We start from the raw sequence: 20,629 nt of genomic DNA on the forward strand, positions 1-20,629 counted from the left end.
CAAAATTAATATTTAAATCAACACCAGAAATTAATAGACACGTATTAAAAATTACGTCATGTATTTAAAACGGAATTTAATTTTAACGTGTGTGGTAAACATTCTATGTTGTTTATGAAATTTATATTTAAATAATATAAAAAATACATTTGATATAGTTCATATTAAATTTATGGCATTGACGTGATCGACCTTGATAAAAACATGAAAAAGTGGCGCGAGTACAGCATGCCATTGAGACGAGTGGACGCCAAGGTCGCGGAGTCAACGTACAGCAGGACGCCACCTGTCTCCGGCGCCATCACGAATATAAATAATAATAATCGCGACACTACGATTCATACGCAAGAATCTTCCGAGACCGCAAACATACAACAATAGCACAAATCTTGGCATACGCTAATAATATTTAAAAATCTTAAATGATTGATATTATACGAAGGAAATCATTGCAATGTTTTAGTTCACGTACTGACTGTACGAAAATGGATTGAATGCCAAATAGGAACAATTGCCATCACCTTCAGAAATCGAATAACCGTATTATAAAGTAGGTTAGCACTAAAAAATTCAATTATGGGTTTTAGGTACACTAGCACCGAAGTAACCGAACCCACGCCAAGATGTTCTTAACTATTTATACACCCATGACAGCTTTTGTGAGAGCCGGCGGAGCTTTGTACCTAACTTTACTATCTTGATATTCGTGATTGATGCATTTAATAGTTTAGAAATTCTACGTCTTGAGAATGACGCATGGACCGTTTCTGAAGAGCTCTAATAAAAAGACATCAATCTTTTTGCTTCATAAAAGTTTAATCTACCTATATGAAGTTCGTTGAAGACGAAGAATTTAGAGGAATGGTTTTACATGTAAAAAGTATTTGTATTGTTATTTATGTTAATGCGGGTTTCTTAGTCACAGCATGAGTCGCAATGAGTTATGATTAACAGTATATTCCTGTAGGCGTAGTGGGCGATTGTATGTTTCCAGAAATGGAATCTGAATATTCCAGAACTTCTTTGTTGGTAAAGGGTCGACGTTCGCAGCTCTAACCTTTAATGAAACCATTTATTTAAAATATTATAGTATGTCCTTAAGTATTCGCACACATGTTATAGTGTTCAATTGAATATTTGACGTAATATTTATTACGACATAACCATAAAAACAATCAATGCCAGTATTTGGCAGGTTCTTGAAATTAATGTTATATTAGAAAATATAAATATCTACATAATTAAATGACATGCAACAGCACTAGATATTATAAACTTAAGAACATACTTGGATCGTTAATTTCAATATAATAGCCAACTGCAGGCACGCTATGCAGTATTTCATCGTTAGCTAGTTAACGACGTAGATCTTTTCAATGGTCGGTACGGCCGCCTTAAGCTAACAATATTGGAAAGTGGAAGTTGTTGGCAAATATGTATTTCGGTGAACATTTTGCTCAAGAGCAGCTCTTTCAAGGAAAATATTATATTTTATATAAATTCGACATCATAAATTTTAGTAAGCGTATAGCATTTTGGTACGTTATTTTTTTATTATTTCGATCTATATACTATCGTCAAGTGAGAAATCAGTTAAACTAAAAGTAATATGAATATTTAAGCTAAAAACCCTTACCTAGCATGTTTAGTATTGATATATTCTAAATTTTAAATAATGTGATTTTAGATTACCGTATAGATTATTTATACTTATATTCTCTAACGAAAGAAAATTGGCCACCGATTTTTTGGAAATAAAATGCTTAATAAAAATAAACATGCAATAATGTAATTTCTTTAATTTTGTATCAACTAAAAACAACAAAAATCGAGTTAAATGTTTAATTTTTAATCTAAACCAGTTTATTTAACGAACCCCTTCTGAGTCCGCTCAATTTTCAAGGCTTGAATTCCTTAACACAAGACGTAATATTTGTACGGCTTACGTAATGACATTTTCTTTAAATTCGCAATGTTTATACAGATAGGTCTGGCATGACGCCAATGGTGCTTTTTAATCGGTATAATTCATTGAGAAATTGCTTTATTGCCTTGCGAGTGTGGATAGACAGGGACGACCTCTAGAAGGTCATTTCGAAGAATAAGAATTATAGTAGACAACGGATGCAAATCGAATATTTTGTGGGGTTTTTTATTACATCACAACTTTAGATCCCGTGGCATACAGTCGATTACACCAGTGACTTATATACCTTAGAATTATGAACGAAAAATGTCAACAATAACACGTATTTTTTCGCAGTTAAATGCTGAGCACATACAATCTATTTTCGTACTAAGTGTAATATGTCCTACGCATTATACTTTAAACATACAATGCGACACATGACTAATTCTCATGCTATGTGTCTTTATTCAGAATCACTAATCAATAAAAACATTCCATCTAAACTTGTTTTACTTATAAAATACCGGATTAGAATATTATCGCTAAATATATATCTTTATGAGGTTTCAATTTATTTAATAACGTTAAATTTATTGACTTAATATGCAAGCCTTTCGAGTGATACCAATACTTAACTTTACATTTATTCAATATATGGGAGATACGATAGTATAACATAAAATAACAATGAGACAATGTATATATATATATATATATATAGTTTTGTTTATATTTAAATAATTAAGAAATATACACACATATGTAAAATGTACATTACTACCACCACCTAGAACTTTTCAAAACCTGTTATCATATCTTAAACTTTAAAATTAATATTAATACAAGTTTTGATACATTCAGATCTTAGTTACAGTAATCTACTCAGATAATCACTCAGTATTAAGAATCAATTACTGTAACGGTTATGAAGTGACTAAATTACTAATTTAATAATGTATGACTTTAGTTTTCCAAAAAAACCGCAAATCAAATAACTTTTCTGAACAAACAAGGATCAAAGACTAACGATATGAATGACCGGAAGGAACATTTCATATAGAGATTTCCAACGTTAAAAATATTCGCAATTAAAACACTGAAATAAAAGGCAAAAGAAAATAATACTATTAAGAGTTTTACATGAAAACTAACCTTCATAGTATGATCCTGACAAGTAAAAACCGGATCCACCTTAATATAACATCTATTTATTATATTACATTTGAATTCCGAATGTATTAATAACGGTTCAATTTTTGTTAAGATACAAGCAAGGTAAAAAAAATATACTTACATATACGAACACGAACAAAAAGTAAAACCAAACACGTTTTTTTTTTCTTCTTAATATTTAAAAAAAAAGTTACACATCACTTCCAAACGATATACGTGGTAGTTATTAAATAAAAGAAATGGTAGTTGCTTTATGACGAACTGACATTGAATAATAATTGTGCAAAGGATTGCGCACACGTTTTGGATTCAAATTTCCGCTTATAATAGAATAATACGTTCAGAAATAAGATTTAAACAGAAAAAAAAAACAAAAGGCAAGACAATTATTAAATATATTTAAAGAACTAGTTGTCGCTTGCGGCTTCGCTCGCGTTTTAGAGGTTGATCGTCAGGTTATAGGCATAAAAAGTCCTTCCCTGTAGTTAAAACTTACTTCATAACAAATTTCATTAAATTCAATTCAGCGGTTTAGCTGTGAAAGAGTAATAGATAGAAAAGAGTTACTTTCGCATTCACAATATTAGTATAGATTGAAAAAAAAAAAAAACAAAATAACCTACATTCTCAACTTTCTATAATACAATTTTGTTTTATGAGATGTGTAATTTTTTACGTAATTTAAAATTAATACACAACAGAGGCGTAGGCAAAATTCAAATGGAGAAAGTATAAGTCAAAGCGCTTAATAATTATGCGGTATAAAATCGAAAGTAACTATAACAAATCGATTTTATTGTTGTTACATACATGGGACGAAAGTTATAAATAAGAATTATACACAATAAAATTTGTTACATCCTAAAGATTGCATCTGAGCTTTAATATTTTCAACATCATTAAGTAAAAAACTATTTAATACACTCTTTTCGGATGTATTCGTTGGTTCGCTTCATTCATCTCAACTAAACGTAAGACACTGATGCGGTTATCACCATTATTGAGATAATTATTTTCGGGAAAAAGTGTGCTACTGTCGATCAGGTTTAAAAGTACTTTTCTTTCTAACACTTAAGCTGACAAAACAATGTTCTATTCTATTGAAACGTGGATTTATAAAATGCTCACAGCGAAATAAAAGTTCGCAACGAATAAAAGGTTAAAGTCACTGTACAAATAATTATTCAAATCTTATTCGTCATATGCAATACTGTGATTATTAAATGAAAATAAATAAGATACTGTTATCGTATATGTAAATAAAAACTTACTATTACACTAGTAATTTCTATCAGGACTTTGAAAAATATAACGATATCGATATATTTAAATAAGGGTATGAAAAAACGTGCGTGTGGTAAGATTTATTACGTAAGAATAGAGAAGCTTAGCTCAACACTGATCATATCAAAATCATTGATTGGATATATGATTTGAAAAAAAAAATAACGTATACCAATCTCATTTTTACTCGTAATTTATGAGTATACTTGGGCTATTTGGTCCACTTGCAAAGTGTAAATGATACTTACAGTAATTTATAGTATTTCAAGTAATATTTAAACTCTTGAAGTTGGGAGCATTTTTAATTCATATTTACTATAATAATTTTCACTTCATAAATAAAAAAAGAAATAATAAGTAATAAAAGTAGTAAATAGTATTTAGATTTGTTACAATTTTTAATATAACAAAGCCAAGTAATGAGTAAGTGGTAGGTTCATGCGCATTAAATCATCTCAGGGCATATGCCGAGAGAAGACCATGTTATTTATTGCTTTTCCCCGCACCCACTAAGAAGGGCATTCAATATTGCATGATCAAACGCGTTTACGACAATCATAAACATTAAATGTATTTCCTGTAAGATATTGAAGCTTGACGTTGTATATACGATCTAAGCATAAAATACTATAAAAGATGTACATAGAAATCATCATAAAATTACTTTGACAATTTCGACATTTCAGTGCAAAATATATAATCAAAAATAATTCTAATAAAATTGTATATATACATTGACTATAAAGTGTACTATATCTATATACAGCACTTACAATATTTATTTATTTTATAATAGAAGAGATAAATAAATATAAGTTGGAACCAATCAATCAAATAATAATTTGGATTGTTATTCTCGTTATTGTCAGTCATATTATGTTTAATTGGTTAAAATATAAAATATAAGACCAAAAATAAATGACAAATCTGTAGGATTTTGGAGCTAAAAACGTAAAACATACCTTATACACGCTTATATTAATAGTAGAAGAGAAGCTTATATAAAGAAGAAACGTAAGAAAACATTTGCAGAATTAATTTAATAAAATTTAAGATTACTCATAATATCTCAGCGTAGGTACACGTTTAGGCCATTCAATTTGATTTACGTTTAACTTTTGTGATAACTCTATTACGAAATAAAAACTACTACGCAGAAATGGTAGGGTTTTAATCAGAGTTGTTAATGATCGTTCTTGTATCAGCTCAGCGCCCACTGACCTCAGCGGAGTATAGATAAAGGCTATTTCGAGCGACGCGATAAATACAAATACGTAGAATGTTTAACAGATACGCCATTGGAGGCACCGGAAGAGTACGTACGATCAGGACTTGTCATATTCACTTATTACAGTTTCTGTCAGTGATGCAATTCTTTGACGTATTCTCATTATTATAAGTACGAGTAAAAGGCGTGCATCGCGTTTAATAATTGCATATCGATATTATAACTACTAACATGTGACATTTAATATTTATTGATATTTTATATTCCGCAGAATGCTCATTCTACATGTAGATTCTATATGCAGTCCGAAAATAATTCTAGTTATGTTAATAAGTTAGAGACGAGAGACAATATTAGTTTCATAATTAATAAATACTTTTCTCACACAATGTCACATTTAATAACATTTTATTGCAATCACCTTCTAGTATCTGCTTTGCTGCCCGTTAAAATTTGGTTTACTTGAAATTAGATTCATTTAAATTTTTGAAACCACGTATCATTTATAATAAACCGTTGGCGTACTTTAATAAAGTAGTTATACTTACTAAATTATTGTATACAAAAAGTTGAAATACATATTAATTACTCTCTAAGACATATTTAGAATCTAAGCTTAAAATAAAAATTCATAGATTTAAATACAATTCTTGTCTCCTCCTTTAAAACTTATCCTTATAAACTACGATAGCAAATGTTTGAAAGATCATTGAAAGATCACTGAATCTATCAATCGAAACGAATCAAGAAAAAACTTGACAGAACCAAGTTAAACAATTATTGGACAAGAATTCCAAGTTAAACAAGATTAGAACATTGACACGCTAATGACTGCGCGCTGTTTGTTTGATTAAGTATTAATAAACAGTGGTTTAGATAAGTCGAGCACTATTTATAAGACATGTTGCACTGAAAACCGAATCAATATTAATAACTCTTCAAGCGACAACGACTGAGAGAGAGGAGGCTACGACTGCCACACAAATCGGAATCTTAACGGAATAGGAAAGCTGCAGTTTTTCAGTTGCATTTTGTCGAGATCGACAAGTCAGTGAAAGCGCGTTTGCCGTTTGATCTCTAACTTTACGAGAGTATAATTGCACATATTCTGTAAAGCTAACCAATATTTAAAATATATTTTATTGTTTTTTTTGCTAAATCTTGAACATGTAGGAATTATCAATACGACAGATGGCTACGAATGGATATGGCTAAAAATTGAATTTAAAGATGTTTAAGTGTGAAGGGATACAATGCAGCAATTGCATCTCGACTTCGGTTCAAGTTGCGTCTGCGCCGAGCAACAAACTTTAATCCCATTAGAAAGTCGTAGATTCGGCTGAGGGGGCGATGACCGGCACAGTTCACGAGACCCGCCCTGTAATTGCGGAACGTGTTATACCGTGTACAACTATAATTGATATTGCACTTTACATAACTAGCTGCTGATAAATTATTATCTTTTTGCATACAACACTTGTGTTGACTTGAAAAACGTGTAATTAATAAAAATAATTATCGGCGACACCTGTACGTATGAGTATTATGGTTAACGAAAACACGACGACACTATATTGGTTATCTACAAATTAAATTCAAACATTTACGATTAAGTAATCACAAATATTTTAATAGTTCCAAGCTTGTCTAATATTTATGAAGTCAATGATACTAGCAAAAAATTTCTAATCCAAGATAAATGACCCGTCAGCCAGACGTCGTCACGAGGCAAAAAATTCGGTCAGGAAATTACAGTTGATTTTGCGCTATAGAGGAACAAAAGAAACACGGTGAGAGTGAATCTACTTTTGTTTTTTAATTTCTAATATTAGACTGACTAATATCTAACAAACGGTTGATGGTGAATAATGGTGTTTAGTTTATCTTGGATCCATATTTAAAATAGAATAAAATAGAATATTTGTTCTAAAATTCTTCTAATATCCTTATTTTTATATTATTGTATTTTTAAATCACCACGTTAATAAATATCCGTGATTTATTGTATATATTCACGGAAATTATATAAACAAGTAATACATTTGGGAATGCACAAGGTTAACCGTGCATTTTTAAATGACTGTATTAGTGAGTGAACTGTTGAAAGCAATGCGTTTTATCTAAAAGTGAATTGTAATGCCTTGAGTCACACTCTTTAAGTCATTTAAATGTGTATATATTGTCATTTTACATCTAATTACAATAAATTTGTAAACGTTTAAAAATTAAAATAATTTACTCATGTTCTTATACAAAATTACAATAAAATATTACTCAAAAACGATAATTGAACTATAAATACTACATAGAAGCATTGATTTATTACTTAATAAATGTTTTGAATATCACTTTCATAAGAAATCCAACCAATAGATCAACAGGGAAATGTTTTACAAGCTTGTAAGCTTTATAGCAGTCGCAACAGCGCCAATCCATCGTATATGACTGTATCGCATTCTTTGGCTGCTGTGAAATTCTTGCCAGGATATTTTTAGCCCGATCGTCGACATCAAATACTGACACAAAAAAGACCTACTCCAGTTACGAACACATCCTGGCGTTATTTTTAGGATTAATGGAAAGAAAGAAAGTCGGCCAAATCCATAGTTTCGAACTCTGAAACGCAATTTAGCAAAAGTGATCCAAAAATGTAGTACCGGAGCGTAGTAGAATTATTTTATTTATTTTATAGGTCTCTATCGTTACGCTGAACATTAGACATTTTTATTTCAACTTTTTGAAAACGTTTCAAGACGTCCCCAACTCTCAGCCCGTTCATTGGCGTTTAAAGTTACTTTTTTTTATAAAATTCATTTTGTAGTTTATGTAGAATACATATAAATTATAATGGCTTTATATAATAAACTTTATAGAAAAAAATAATAACATAATTATATTTATGTGATAAAAACGAAAGTAATAAATCGCTCAAAGTTTTATCAAACATGGTGTTCACATTTGTTACAAGCCATAAATAAATCCATCGGTTATATATAGAAATATTATATACAATGATTTGACATTTGCAAATACAAATAAATGAAAGATCTCTAAAAAACAAAACTTATTTTCATATTTACAATTATAGGTCATAATCTTAATCTTATTTTGAATTACTTTCTTTTAATTAAGGAAACAGAGTAATGATAACTATTTTTAATTTAATAATCTTTATGAAATATGCAAACAAATCACTTCTTACAATAGATTATCTACAAACAATGGGAATAAAAATAAACCTATAATATATAACCGAAGGATTTGTTCAATAGACCAATAAAATAGCAAACGATTACTGGACTGGTACCGACCGTGATATTATTTCGTTTTATGTTTTATTATAACTTTTTAATCAATAAGGTCGGACATAAGCCAATGTACCGAAAAAGAACAACATGGTACCACCTGGTGCGGTACCGTGACCTTGGCTTGTTTGTGTATTAATCTAAGTAATCGATAAGAGTTCACGACTAAGCAATTGGATTTTCGCAAGTATGTTACGCAAGTTTCAGGACATATAAAAAATCTATCAACTCTTACGTTATTATGTTTATTAAATTAAATATTTTAAAACTTAACTGCAAAAGCCTCATGCATGTTATCTCAAAATGAGTGCACGTCTGCACGAATTTCAATGTAACGTGGGTAGAAACGCAAGTGAATCGTTAATGCTTCGTGTATCTCATCCGCTACTTGCAAAATGTAAAAAACCAAAATGAGCATGAAACGATGCCCGATGCAAATTTGAAATTAACGTTTCGCATACGAGAGGTCGAAATGGCACCAGTCGTGTTCGCGATGCAAATTTTCATTGATTGCAAATAGGCTCTGATCGCTTTCAGCTCATACAACAAGGTGCGTAATCCAAATGATCAATAAGGTTGGCAACACAGATGTTTAACATCTGCCCATTTTAAAGAGAAAATGATACGTCATCCCATTCCGATGAATGAGCCTTTTGTATGGTGTTATTCACTTTGTAAGCCGTGCATACTTAATATGGCTCGTTTAAGCTAAATAGGAACTAGTAAAATGCAGTATCCAATTTAATGATAGTTGTATATGTGACTGGTTATCAAATGAGTTTAAGCCGAAGCAAAATAAAGCAGATATATTATTATTATTATTTATAAATCCAGATGTATGACTTGAAACGAAAACTATAAACGTATGTCTTAGTTAAAGAAACAAACATTAGAAAGTAACGAACAAAAACATTAGAAATATTGCGTTGCATTCACTACCAACTTTATTAAGTCTATTTTTTATTTGTAATCTTATTTAATCTCCCAGCAGTAACAATGTTATCGAGCCTTGATTGTAAAACACGGACATTGATAGCGAAACTACTTTCTTTTCTTTGTGATTAATTACATGACAGATTTAGGCTTGACCAATAGCGAAATAGCGATGAATGAGAATACTACCGGTGCCAATGAACTTAGCTTATCGCCAGAAAAGTGAGCGCAGCCCCTCGCTACGGGGTCATCAGTGGTGCTGCGATAAATTGGTTATCTAAGATGGACGATCAAACTAAAAATATGTAGTATAAGTAAGAAACGATTCACTGCTCAAGAAAATGGCCAACTCTACAATCTTAAATGTTTAATTATTCCTAGATCAATTAACATACGCAAATAAAAAATGTCACAGTGAACTAGATAAATTCGGATTTATTCGGAGATAATCTTGACTAATTACAATATATTAAGGTTGACGTAATTTTATAGTTATATGTTATTTTAAACGTTTAAAAGTTACATTTATTACGACTGGCATTTTGCCATTACGAAGACGTTTCCGGCAAACGCCGGCGGCTGTCGATTCGTTCTGGCGACGCCTGAATTGCAAGTAGATGGCGCAGCGGATGCGGCTGTACCATGCGTCATCTAATGTAAGACAACGTCATTTCTATGGTTTCAACGTCACTTGCAATAGATCGTAGAAACGACAATGGAAAATGACAAAGGTTTACAAAAGAGAAATCAAGATTGGCAACTGCGAAATTTCTCTCGATGTTATAATGCACCAGACGAGTACTTTTCATTCGTACACATTTCTATGTCGATATAAAACTAGAACTGGACTGCGTCCGCAGCTTATCAGCCACCTACGCTTTCCACATTGCTATATTCTGCTGTTCAACTACAATGCATTCTCTGCTTTGTGCAATTTGTATTTCTTTACCAATAGAGATAGCGAATATCTTTTACGATAGAGATTGCTACATGAAAAATATTTTAAAATATGTTAACAATTAAATACGTACGACGATTGTCTTGAGATGATTTTATTAAGTTATTGCAAATTACAGAATGCTTCGATAATTTGTATTGAAATGAAATAAACAAATTCCCCTAACCCGCATCGGTAAAACTTTATCTGTAAATGTTATTATTAGAAATATCATGGTTACGGAGGTCAATACAATACTGCAGTTCCCAATGCCTCTATTATATTCAATATTGCCACACTATTATTGGATTAATGAACCTAAGTATTATTCTTGGCATAAGAGCAATGTGATGATAACAAGTGTTACGTTATTGTGTGAACTAAAACGGCTATTTATAAAAGAAGTTATAATTAGGATTCTTATTTAAAAAAACCCTGGAATTTTCAGGAAAGGATGAAAGATTTTAGTATAGATTTTTGGTATAATTTGTTTGTATATTCAATATTCATATTTCGAAACCATTGCATAAGGGATTTAACATAAGTACTGTAAGTAACAATAGGTTCATTGAGCATATATAAATATATAGATGCTTAATTCAAAGGGGATAATGTCTGGTAGTTAATTTACAATATCACCTAACGAACCAAGATATCGATTTGTTCGATTTTAACACAAACACGATAAGTTTGATTATAGATTTTGCCACTGACATGCTATGTTAACGTCATCGGAAAATTCGTTTCTAAATGCAAAAATGTAACGTAGTACTATCTATAGATATCATTAAATTGTCACGGTTTCTCAGCGTCTTCTCGTTAAGTAATTACATAAAATAAAAAATATTTAATTTAATATTTGAAATTTTTGTAATCACTATTTTATTTTATTAAAAATATTTATTGTTTATTTATTTATTCAGAGCATCCAACAAAAGTAACAAGTGTTTTAATATTTAAGACACATGTCATAATGAGTTACTTGCACTTGAAATTGTAGGACATTACGAGATAATAAAAAAAAAAAATTGCTACTGTCATAGCCAGAAGAATTACAGATTATTCTAAGTTTAAAAACTAAAATAATATAATTAAATTATACGCAATACTCGAATAAAACAGTCAAACTAAAATTTTATAAATCCTATAAAATAAAAACTAGCCGTACATATAATACGGATGGTTATATACAAAAAGATTTGAGTCGTAAAACAGAAGTTATTGCACGTCCAAAAGGTTACCCCGAATACTACACCTCGTATCTAGTTATTATATTAATAGCGTATGCAGTTAATAAAGTTAAAGAAATAAAATATATTTTTCAACCAACAAATTCGGCACGAGAAGGTCGAAGGCGATGAGTAATTAGCAGCTTTAAAATATTCTCGGAATGTACCAGTTATCCTGCAACTGATCGTCTTTTAGACCGAGTTATTTATTCACACGAAAACATCGTATTGTATTCGAATGCATTTTATAATCTAACACGAAACTCAATGGTCATTTTAATGTTCACATACCGAAACAAAGAACTTGTTCGATACACTGTAGCGTTCTTTGACAATAATGAAAGAAAAACTGCAATTAATAGTCATGAATATTAATGAATCTTCTAAAATTAATGTTTTATTTATATATTTGTCCTTTTTTCGTTTTTTAGGTTCCAGAATTATTCTTGGTACATTTTGTCTTTCACTATTCTATCGATAAAATGGCCCTATGATAAAGCACAAACATTCTAGATACTATTATGCAAATACGTTTAGCATTTATAAATAACAAATTCAAAGTGCTTTTAATCATGAAAAAAGTATGAGTGTCAGACTTCAATCAACGAGTTTTTCAATTCCCATCTGTCCTTGTACAACTTGTCAGTGTCACGCATCGCCAACCGTCTGTTTGTTTGAAAACAAACGTTATTTATACATGAATAAAATGACAGGACAATATTATAACGAGTAAAAACAAGTATAGTATCGGCCCGTCAATATCCCAAAGCCAAACGAGCCGATAATTTCCTTTTAAGGAATACAATTTTGAGAGGAATCTACTACGATGCGCTTCGAAGAAACAAGTTTGATACACCCAAATTTTAATAGAATAATAAAACTCAACCAAATATTTATAAATCAAATGTTAAATTTGCAATATACTCATTATTAACAGGTATATTAAATTAAATAAAATTTACATCTAAAAATCAAAGAATAATTGTGGGATGGATTAATTAATCCATTAGGAAATTAATTCATTGGCAATTAATATAAGACCGGAAGGTGTCATATTTTGGTTTAGTATCAGTTTAAGCTACCCTTTTTCACAATTTTATTGATTCAGTCTTTATAGCTCATTACATAGATAATGAAACAACCTCAGACATAATTGATCACCGTGTTTGACAGTTGGCACCACATAACCTAACATCATCTTGTTTTTGGCACTATAACGAAAGTAAATTTTTGGCCTTTTATGAGCTTGTCAGATTTGCATTCAAAATACTAAAACCTAATTATGCAATTATAGTTTTCAACGAAATTGGGTTAAGACTCCTTTTAGCATGTTTCGATATTTCATGGACCATATCTGAAACTACTAGTAGTTCGCGACACAACCTATCCACGTCCACTAGCTGCATACATTAACGACCTTAGATCGTGTTTCAGTGTTAATGAGCTTTCTTACGTCTTTATTCTATAAATTACAAGTAAGATTTATCGTTAATAAATTAATAAAAAACCTTTAATGAACCAGATATATTTATTTTAGGAATCCGATACAATTACAAACTTTGTTAGGAAAAAATATCATAAGAAAACAATGTCTTTAACAAACTATATCTCACTCGAGTTACGTTATTTTGTAAAATTCTCGCAATTTCACTTCAGAAATAGACAAAAAAATATGACGTTTTAGACATTCTGATATAACATGATGGTGGTATATTCAATTCGCTCAGCACAAAGTAAAATTGGTGAATAAAAAATCCTTTTGTATTATTAATGAATTCACATCTATAAATTGAATAATGAACAAGAAAACAATTCAATATTTCACCGCTTTATTCAATGAACGGTGACGTTTTAAAAAATGACACGCAACCTTATAATTGGATCATCATTAATTCAGTTCTATAAAATACAAGATAATCTATACTCTTTACAAAAGTAAAAATACTATCGAGTCAAATTTAGTTATGGAACCAAATTAAATTCATCAGAAAGTACTAATTTGTGATAAAAAAAAATAATGAGACAGAAATATCATGTTTTATATGCGACTAAAATGGATGGGTATACTTTAATTACTTAGTAAATAAAAAATTATTTAGTTTTTAATTTCAGTTTCAGTGGCGAGTTGACGAGTTGTAAAAGCTAATTATGACACAAATAAGGTTCTGCCCTTTTGACGTTTTCACCATCCAAATGACAAACGAATTCAATTGGAAAACATTTTTCTGGTGATCGAAAAATCGGCCTAAATAACTTTATACTATACACATTCGTAGCAATCTGCATTGACGAAATTTATGTAAAATTCAACATCGATAAGAACAGATAGCGGCCACAAACTGAACATTAAGCAAAATTATGCCGTCAAATATCCAATAAACAATTTCTACTATTCGGTATATCGTGGATGCGAGCGCTTTATTTGACAATACTGAGAAAGGAGCGGCATTTTGTGCATCTACTTTCACTAATATTAGCACGCCAATAGATTGCATCGACTTCTAGAAACTACGTGCAGGTGAATCTTTCGAATTATTTTTATCCGAGACAACGGTTGGATTTAATTACTTTTTTAATCTGTATCGAAATATGAGTTATAAAACTTTGAGGTTTTTTTATACTCTTTTACAAGTTATTTTTTTTAACGTTTACATCGTTTATTAATCACGGGAAATCGATTGAAGGAATTATAAAAATATCGAGGTATCTCGATAAATAAAAATATATACATTATTACGTATCAATAAGGTACATATATAATATATCGTAATAATAATACTTACTAACGTTTCGCGATTGAAACATAACATCAGTAATTCAATGTTTCCACTGAAGAGGACATGAAATTGTTAATCACAGTAAACTGCACGAGCAATGTGATAATGATTCCATGAATGAGAGTTCAAAAACACGTTCAACAATAGGCTATTGGAAAAACTCGAGAATGTAGAGCTAAGATCAAATTAATTAATTTTCGATAATCTTCCAAGAGTGACATTTTTCTTTAAAATTATGATATATTGTCAAGTTTTGTTCACTTAAAAACTAAATGGCTATTGACTTATTTAGCTTGGAGTTATCCTATTGTTTCATAACACATTTTCTTTTCGAACGCTTTACTATTATGAGTAAAAGTTGCCTAAGTATATCAATCACTTAATATTCAGTTATGATTTATGGTATTTTTCTTTTTCTGGGTCACCGTGATCGTCTAATCAACCGTTTTTATAATTACTAGTGTATTGTGATGGATATTAGTCGACCATAAGCGAACGACAATCTCATGTTTCACGGCCTTCCGATCTTGACTCGATTACCAACGACGCCAGTGACGTTGCGCTGGCGCCGGGTGTGACTCCTATTGCATTGTGATTTCGTCTTGGGAATACTTAAAGAACCCATTAGAATTTTAATACATTCTTCGCCATTGATATGGCAATCGAGTCGTTTTCTCGACACTGAAGAGAACTTTAGATGATTTTACTTGTCGTTGGTTATAATTGGTTAAATGTTTGGAAAGACGCACGATCTACTTAGCAGCCGTACGAAAAGAACGCCCAGTCACTTTTTTAGCTGGCTTATAAGTCGGATACGTTGCGAGTGAGTCACCGCCGACATACCGGCGGGCACCATGCACCGTACGTGTCAACTACCTATTTATGTCGCAGGACGAAGCGCAAATAAACAGCATCAAAGGGACGTCGGATTCCGCTCGGCAGTACCGAGCCGCGGCCAAAAGCAAAGAAAACAACCGCCATTGTCTACGGATGAGTTATTTTCGCAAATAGTTATATATAGGTGGTTACTTGGTGACCACATCGGTAATTGCTATGCAGTTGGAAACTTAAGTTTTAGACCCATGTCATATATATAAAATGCAATTCGATTTTATTCAGAATCATATCTAAAAATTGTTAAATGAAAATATAAATATTTGTAAAATGTAACCTTAATTATGTTACTTAAAAGTTGAAATATACAGAAACTTCCCATTTTATACCGCATTCAAAATACTACGAGGAAATGAAATCATAATTGTCAGTGAACGGAACCAGTAAATGGGTTAATTTTAAAAGTAATTATATTGAAATAGTAGTATATGCATTTATCACACATTAACTTCTTTTAAATTATACTTTTTTGGATTTTTTAATTAGAATAAATTTACAAAATTGCATCTGAAGTTTGTAAATTTTATACATCATAATCACATTGACATTTGACATACTTAAATAAAGACAGAGTTTGTATATCCAAATTATAAAGCAAGAATTAATTTATACATATATATAGTAATTTTTTAGCATTTAATATTTACTAAGTAGTTTTTAATATATGTAAATGATATTTTATATATTTATGCATTTATATAGGTCTGAAAGTTACTTTTATAATTAATAGTATGCTAAATCTCATTTAAAGCTTAATTCCTAAAGATTAGGTACATAAAAATAATCTTATGAGTAATAATTCACTATGGGCAGTACTAATTAATAAAGTTGAGATTAGATAATTATAATGAAAAATAATTTTCACTTTAAGTATATAACTGCTTTACTTATGAATTACTGAATACATAATTTAATTTAAAATTTTCAAGAATTAAATGATAAGTTTAAATTTTGAACTAATAAGTGTAAGATTGAGAATAAAATGATTTTTTCTTTTAGGCTAATAATTGTAATCAGTGCATAAAAATAATTATCATTTTTATAAATATCTTATCAACAGATGAACTGCTCATGTAGTAATTGCTTTTATTTTATCAGGAGCATATAGGGTAAAGAATACACTAAGTTAAAAGTTAACTCACCTTTCATCCTCAGGAGGTGGTGCGGGTTGTGGTTCTTCCTTGCCATCTCCAGTATCTCCAGCTTGCAGTCCATCCTGGGCTACATCCAGAGCACCACTATCACATGCATTCACATTCACATTGCTCATCACTGCTCCACTGATAGCATGAGACACCACCGCACTGACTGGGCTACCGAAACCCTGACTATCATGTCCAGGCTGCACTGCGTTCGAAACATACGCAGTGGAATTAACTGGCATCGACACAACCGGCGAATTAGTTCCCGACACTGTCGCCTCAACTGGCGCGACGCTACTCTGAGACATCACAGGCACCACACCACCATAGCCCATAGCCATACTGGTTTGTGATTGCACCACATTCGCATGAACTCCTCCCATTCCAACTGGCATAGTCTGTTGCATAGACATCGGAATGTTCTGGTGTGTCATAGTGACTTGGGACACAGGCTGATTAGGAACATATTGCACACCACCCATTTGTCCCTGTCCACTCACTTGCTGCTGCAACATAGTCTGTGGCTGGGTCATATGTGTAGGCATCTGCTGACCAACATTGGGTGGTTGTATGTATATGGTATCCGAGGGAGGTATTTGCATGTTGGGTTGATTACCATCTAATGTCATTTGCATACTTTGAGGTGGAGCAGTCATAATTTGTATGTTGCCTTGAGGAACATTTCCTTGCTGTGGTGCCATAGTATGCACTGGGGCTTGCTGTTGGCCTGCTAAGCTTTGAAGATTTGCAGGCAATGTAGAACCCTGTGGCTGAGTGACCATTGGTTGTAAATTGGTCGGCAGCGTTGCACCTTGCTGTGAAGTTACAATACTAGTCAGCACCTCTTGGGGTAAAGTCTGTCCCTGCTGCGACATTTGAGATTGTTGTGTATGATATTGGGGCACATTGTGTTGAGGTTGAACCATAGGCTGCTGTGATGATGGCATGGTCGCATTGATCATCGACTGAGCATTGGCTTGTTGATTTACCGCTTGGTTGTATTGGGTCTGAGTGACTCCCATGCTTTGCTGTTGCATTTGAGGATGTATGCCCGGTACCACGGATTGTTGAGGCTGTGATGGTAATTGGTGCATTTGTGTTTGCATTTGTGATATTTGTTGATTAGTAGCAGTTAATTGGGTAGGTATTTGCATTTGTTGTATGTGGTTTGGCAACTGCTGGTTCTGCAATGCTTGAATTTGGGCCTGACTAGACAAATGCTGAAGTTGGGCTTGTTGAGTTCCCATAGTTTGTTGACCTTGTAAGTGATGACCTTGTCCAATATTGGGTATTTGTGCTTGTTGCATCTGATGGATTTGCTGCGGGTTTGGCTGACCTTGCATAGGTTGCATTTGGATTTGCTGCATTTGTGGTTGCTGGCCAGGCACTTGGGTTAACTGGCCTTGATTGGGGATGCCCTGCATTTGTGGCATCTGCTGTTGTATTTGCATATTAGTAAGCTGGGCTTGAGGCAAATGTTGACTGATCTGTTGCATTTGTTGATTAGGGATTTGCTGCATCTGCTGTGGCATTTGTTGGTGCATGGGTATTTGTTGCATGGCAATGCCCTGAGACTGCGCTATCACTTGTTGTAACTGATGCTGAGGAAAGCTTTGTGGAATTTGTTGAACCTGTTGTTGCTGAGGAGGCTGAGGATGATTCTGCCCTGTATTTTGCATAGTGATATGTGTCATACTCTGTGGATGTTGTTGCCCAACTTGCTGGGTTGTTTGCATAGTTTGATTTGGCATTTGTTGAGGCATCTCTAAAGGTGGTGATTGCACAGAGACAGATTGATTGACAGGCATTTGTTGTTGCACTATATTAATTGGTTGTGTTAAAGATTGACCAGGGGAAGCCATTGGAAATTGTTTCTGAACACCTTGATCCATTTGCTGCACTGCATTCACTTGGTCTTTAGGTCCTTTGCTAGTCAGATCATTGCACATATCATCATGTTGACTGTCATTTATTACAACACCACTATCGGGAGCCTGCAATGTATTAGAATCAGTCACCTCCAAATTGTTGTTTAGGGTGATTGGAGCATTTTGCTGAGTTGTGGTGTGATCAAGATAGTCCATGCACATCCACCTTCCACGACGGAAGGGTTCAGTGCTTTCTATTTTCACAACTTTAAACCTTTCATTTCTAACATGTTCTTGTATTTCCTTCATACCTTCCTGCGGTTTAGAATTGCCTATAAGGTTGATAATGCTGCCTGTTCCAGCATTCGTGACACTGACGTGCATGTCATTAACTTCTGTGTTATTACTATTTGGCACTGAACCTCCAATTTGATTAGTATTCGATTCCTGACCAACGATCGCAAGTCCGTACTGCGAGCTGGTCGGGATGACAGGAGCACAACCTAGTGAAGCACTCGATGCGTTGTAAAAAACGTCGTCTTTTGAAAAGGTATCTTCTGAATAGCTTGGAGTTTCATTCTCTATGTCAGTCACCCTTGAGATGTCGTCGGTGTGAGATTCGTCTAGATCATCAGCGGAGTCTTCGCCTGCATCAGTGCTCACCCGAGAGCCAACAGTCACACTGGTAATCTGAAAGGAAGATATTTTCCTTGGGTTATGGGCGGATTGAAGACTCGTCGGGTGAGTCACTCCTTTCTCTGACTCGTTCAGTCGCAGAGATTCACTCGTAGTACGATGAACAACGTTGTTATACTTGTTTTTTTCACTAGTTTTATGTGACTTTTGAATCAGATTGTCAGCCATTATGCCGTCCGACTCGAATGACTACCTAAAGAAAATTTCACTGTTTATTGGCCTCAGAGACATTTGACAGACTTTTCAATCACAAAAACATATTTAAAATAAAACCATTATACACTCACAATTTCACAAACACAGTAATTTAGCTATTAAAGTTCTTAAAATTCATTAGTAAACACACACAGATGTGAACATCTTTCAGACGGCAGCAACATGGCGGCCATTTATGCGCAATGCATTATGGTTGACAATTTGCAGTAGACTATAGACATTTAAGACCTACATTTCTGACATAGTGCCGATGAGCCATAGATGTCTCTACAGTCGCATTAAATATTATAAAGTTTGATTAATAGGCGAAACTAAATAATAAAAATAATAGAATTATTATTGACTACTTTTAAAACAAAGGAATATTGAATTTGCTTAACCTTACTCCTTATCTTACGGACGTTTACACAATGGTTTATTTAATTGATTTAATGTTTTGTAGAAGCGTACTTGTCTAAACAATATAGTTTTAATATAAAATTAACTATGAATATAAAATATTGCATTTATTTATTCGTTAATATAGTTATTTGTATTTTATCAGATTGTGGTAAAACAAAACCGAATAATATGGTAAATTTGATTTGTTTGTTTTTGTAATTACAAAGTTTTTAAAACTTATTTCTAAAACTATGTATTTTATTATTACAAAAGAAATACTATTGTTATGATGAAATTAAAAAAACATATTAACTTAGATATTTTGAATCTGTGAGACAAATAATTATATTTTGTTTTTGTACTATTCGACAATAGATGGCGTCAAAAGTGGTGACTTATCGTTAGTTTAGAATACATAATATAGGTGGCGTCGTCCTATAGAAAAGGAAAATGTAAGATTATTTAAATTATTATTTTAAAACTAAAAGTTCGAAGATATCTGCAGTTTTTTATGTGTTTTACCAAAACTACATATTTATCTTTTTCGATTAGAGGATTGCCTAAAATTTATAATAATAAGGCTAGACTGCTTATGATATAACTTTATGCAAATTCTTAAGCTCGCATTTTCACTTATGAATAGCAAGTTACTCATTA

The 20,629-nt window shown here is 32.2% G+C and overlaps 1 protein-coding gene across 5 annotated transcripts in view; it reads right to left on the bottom strand.

The window, feature by feature from the left end:
- LOC125077859 (protein bunched, class 2/F/G isoform-like) overlaps positions 1-19,782 on the bottom strand; it is a 127,649-nt gene extending 107,867 nt beyond the window's left edge. For 2 of the 5 annotated variants that reach the window (XM_047670603.1, XM_047670524.1), the window contains exon 1: positions 16,812-19,782. In XM_047670603.1, the coding sequence (XP_047526559.1) occupies positions 16,812-19,543 (2,732 nt within the window). In that variant the 5' untranslated portion in view covers positions 19,544-19,782. The remainder of the gene's footprint in view (positions 1-16,811) is intronic. The other 3 variants (XM_047690064.1, XM_047689987.1, XM_047690130.1) reach the window with 3 other exon arrangements.
- Positions 19,783-20,629: the final 847 nt, after the last annotated feature.

The sequence above is a fragment of the Vanessa atalanta genome, chromosome 1, assembly GCF_905147765.1.
Source record: "Vanessa atalanta chromosome 1, ilVanAtal1.2, whole genome shotgun sequence".
Taxonomy (NCBI): Eukaryota; Metazoa; Arthropoda; class Insecta; order Lepidoptera; family Nymphalidae; genus Vanessa; species Vanessa atalanta.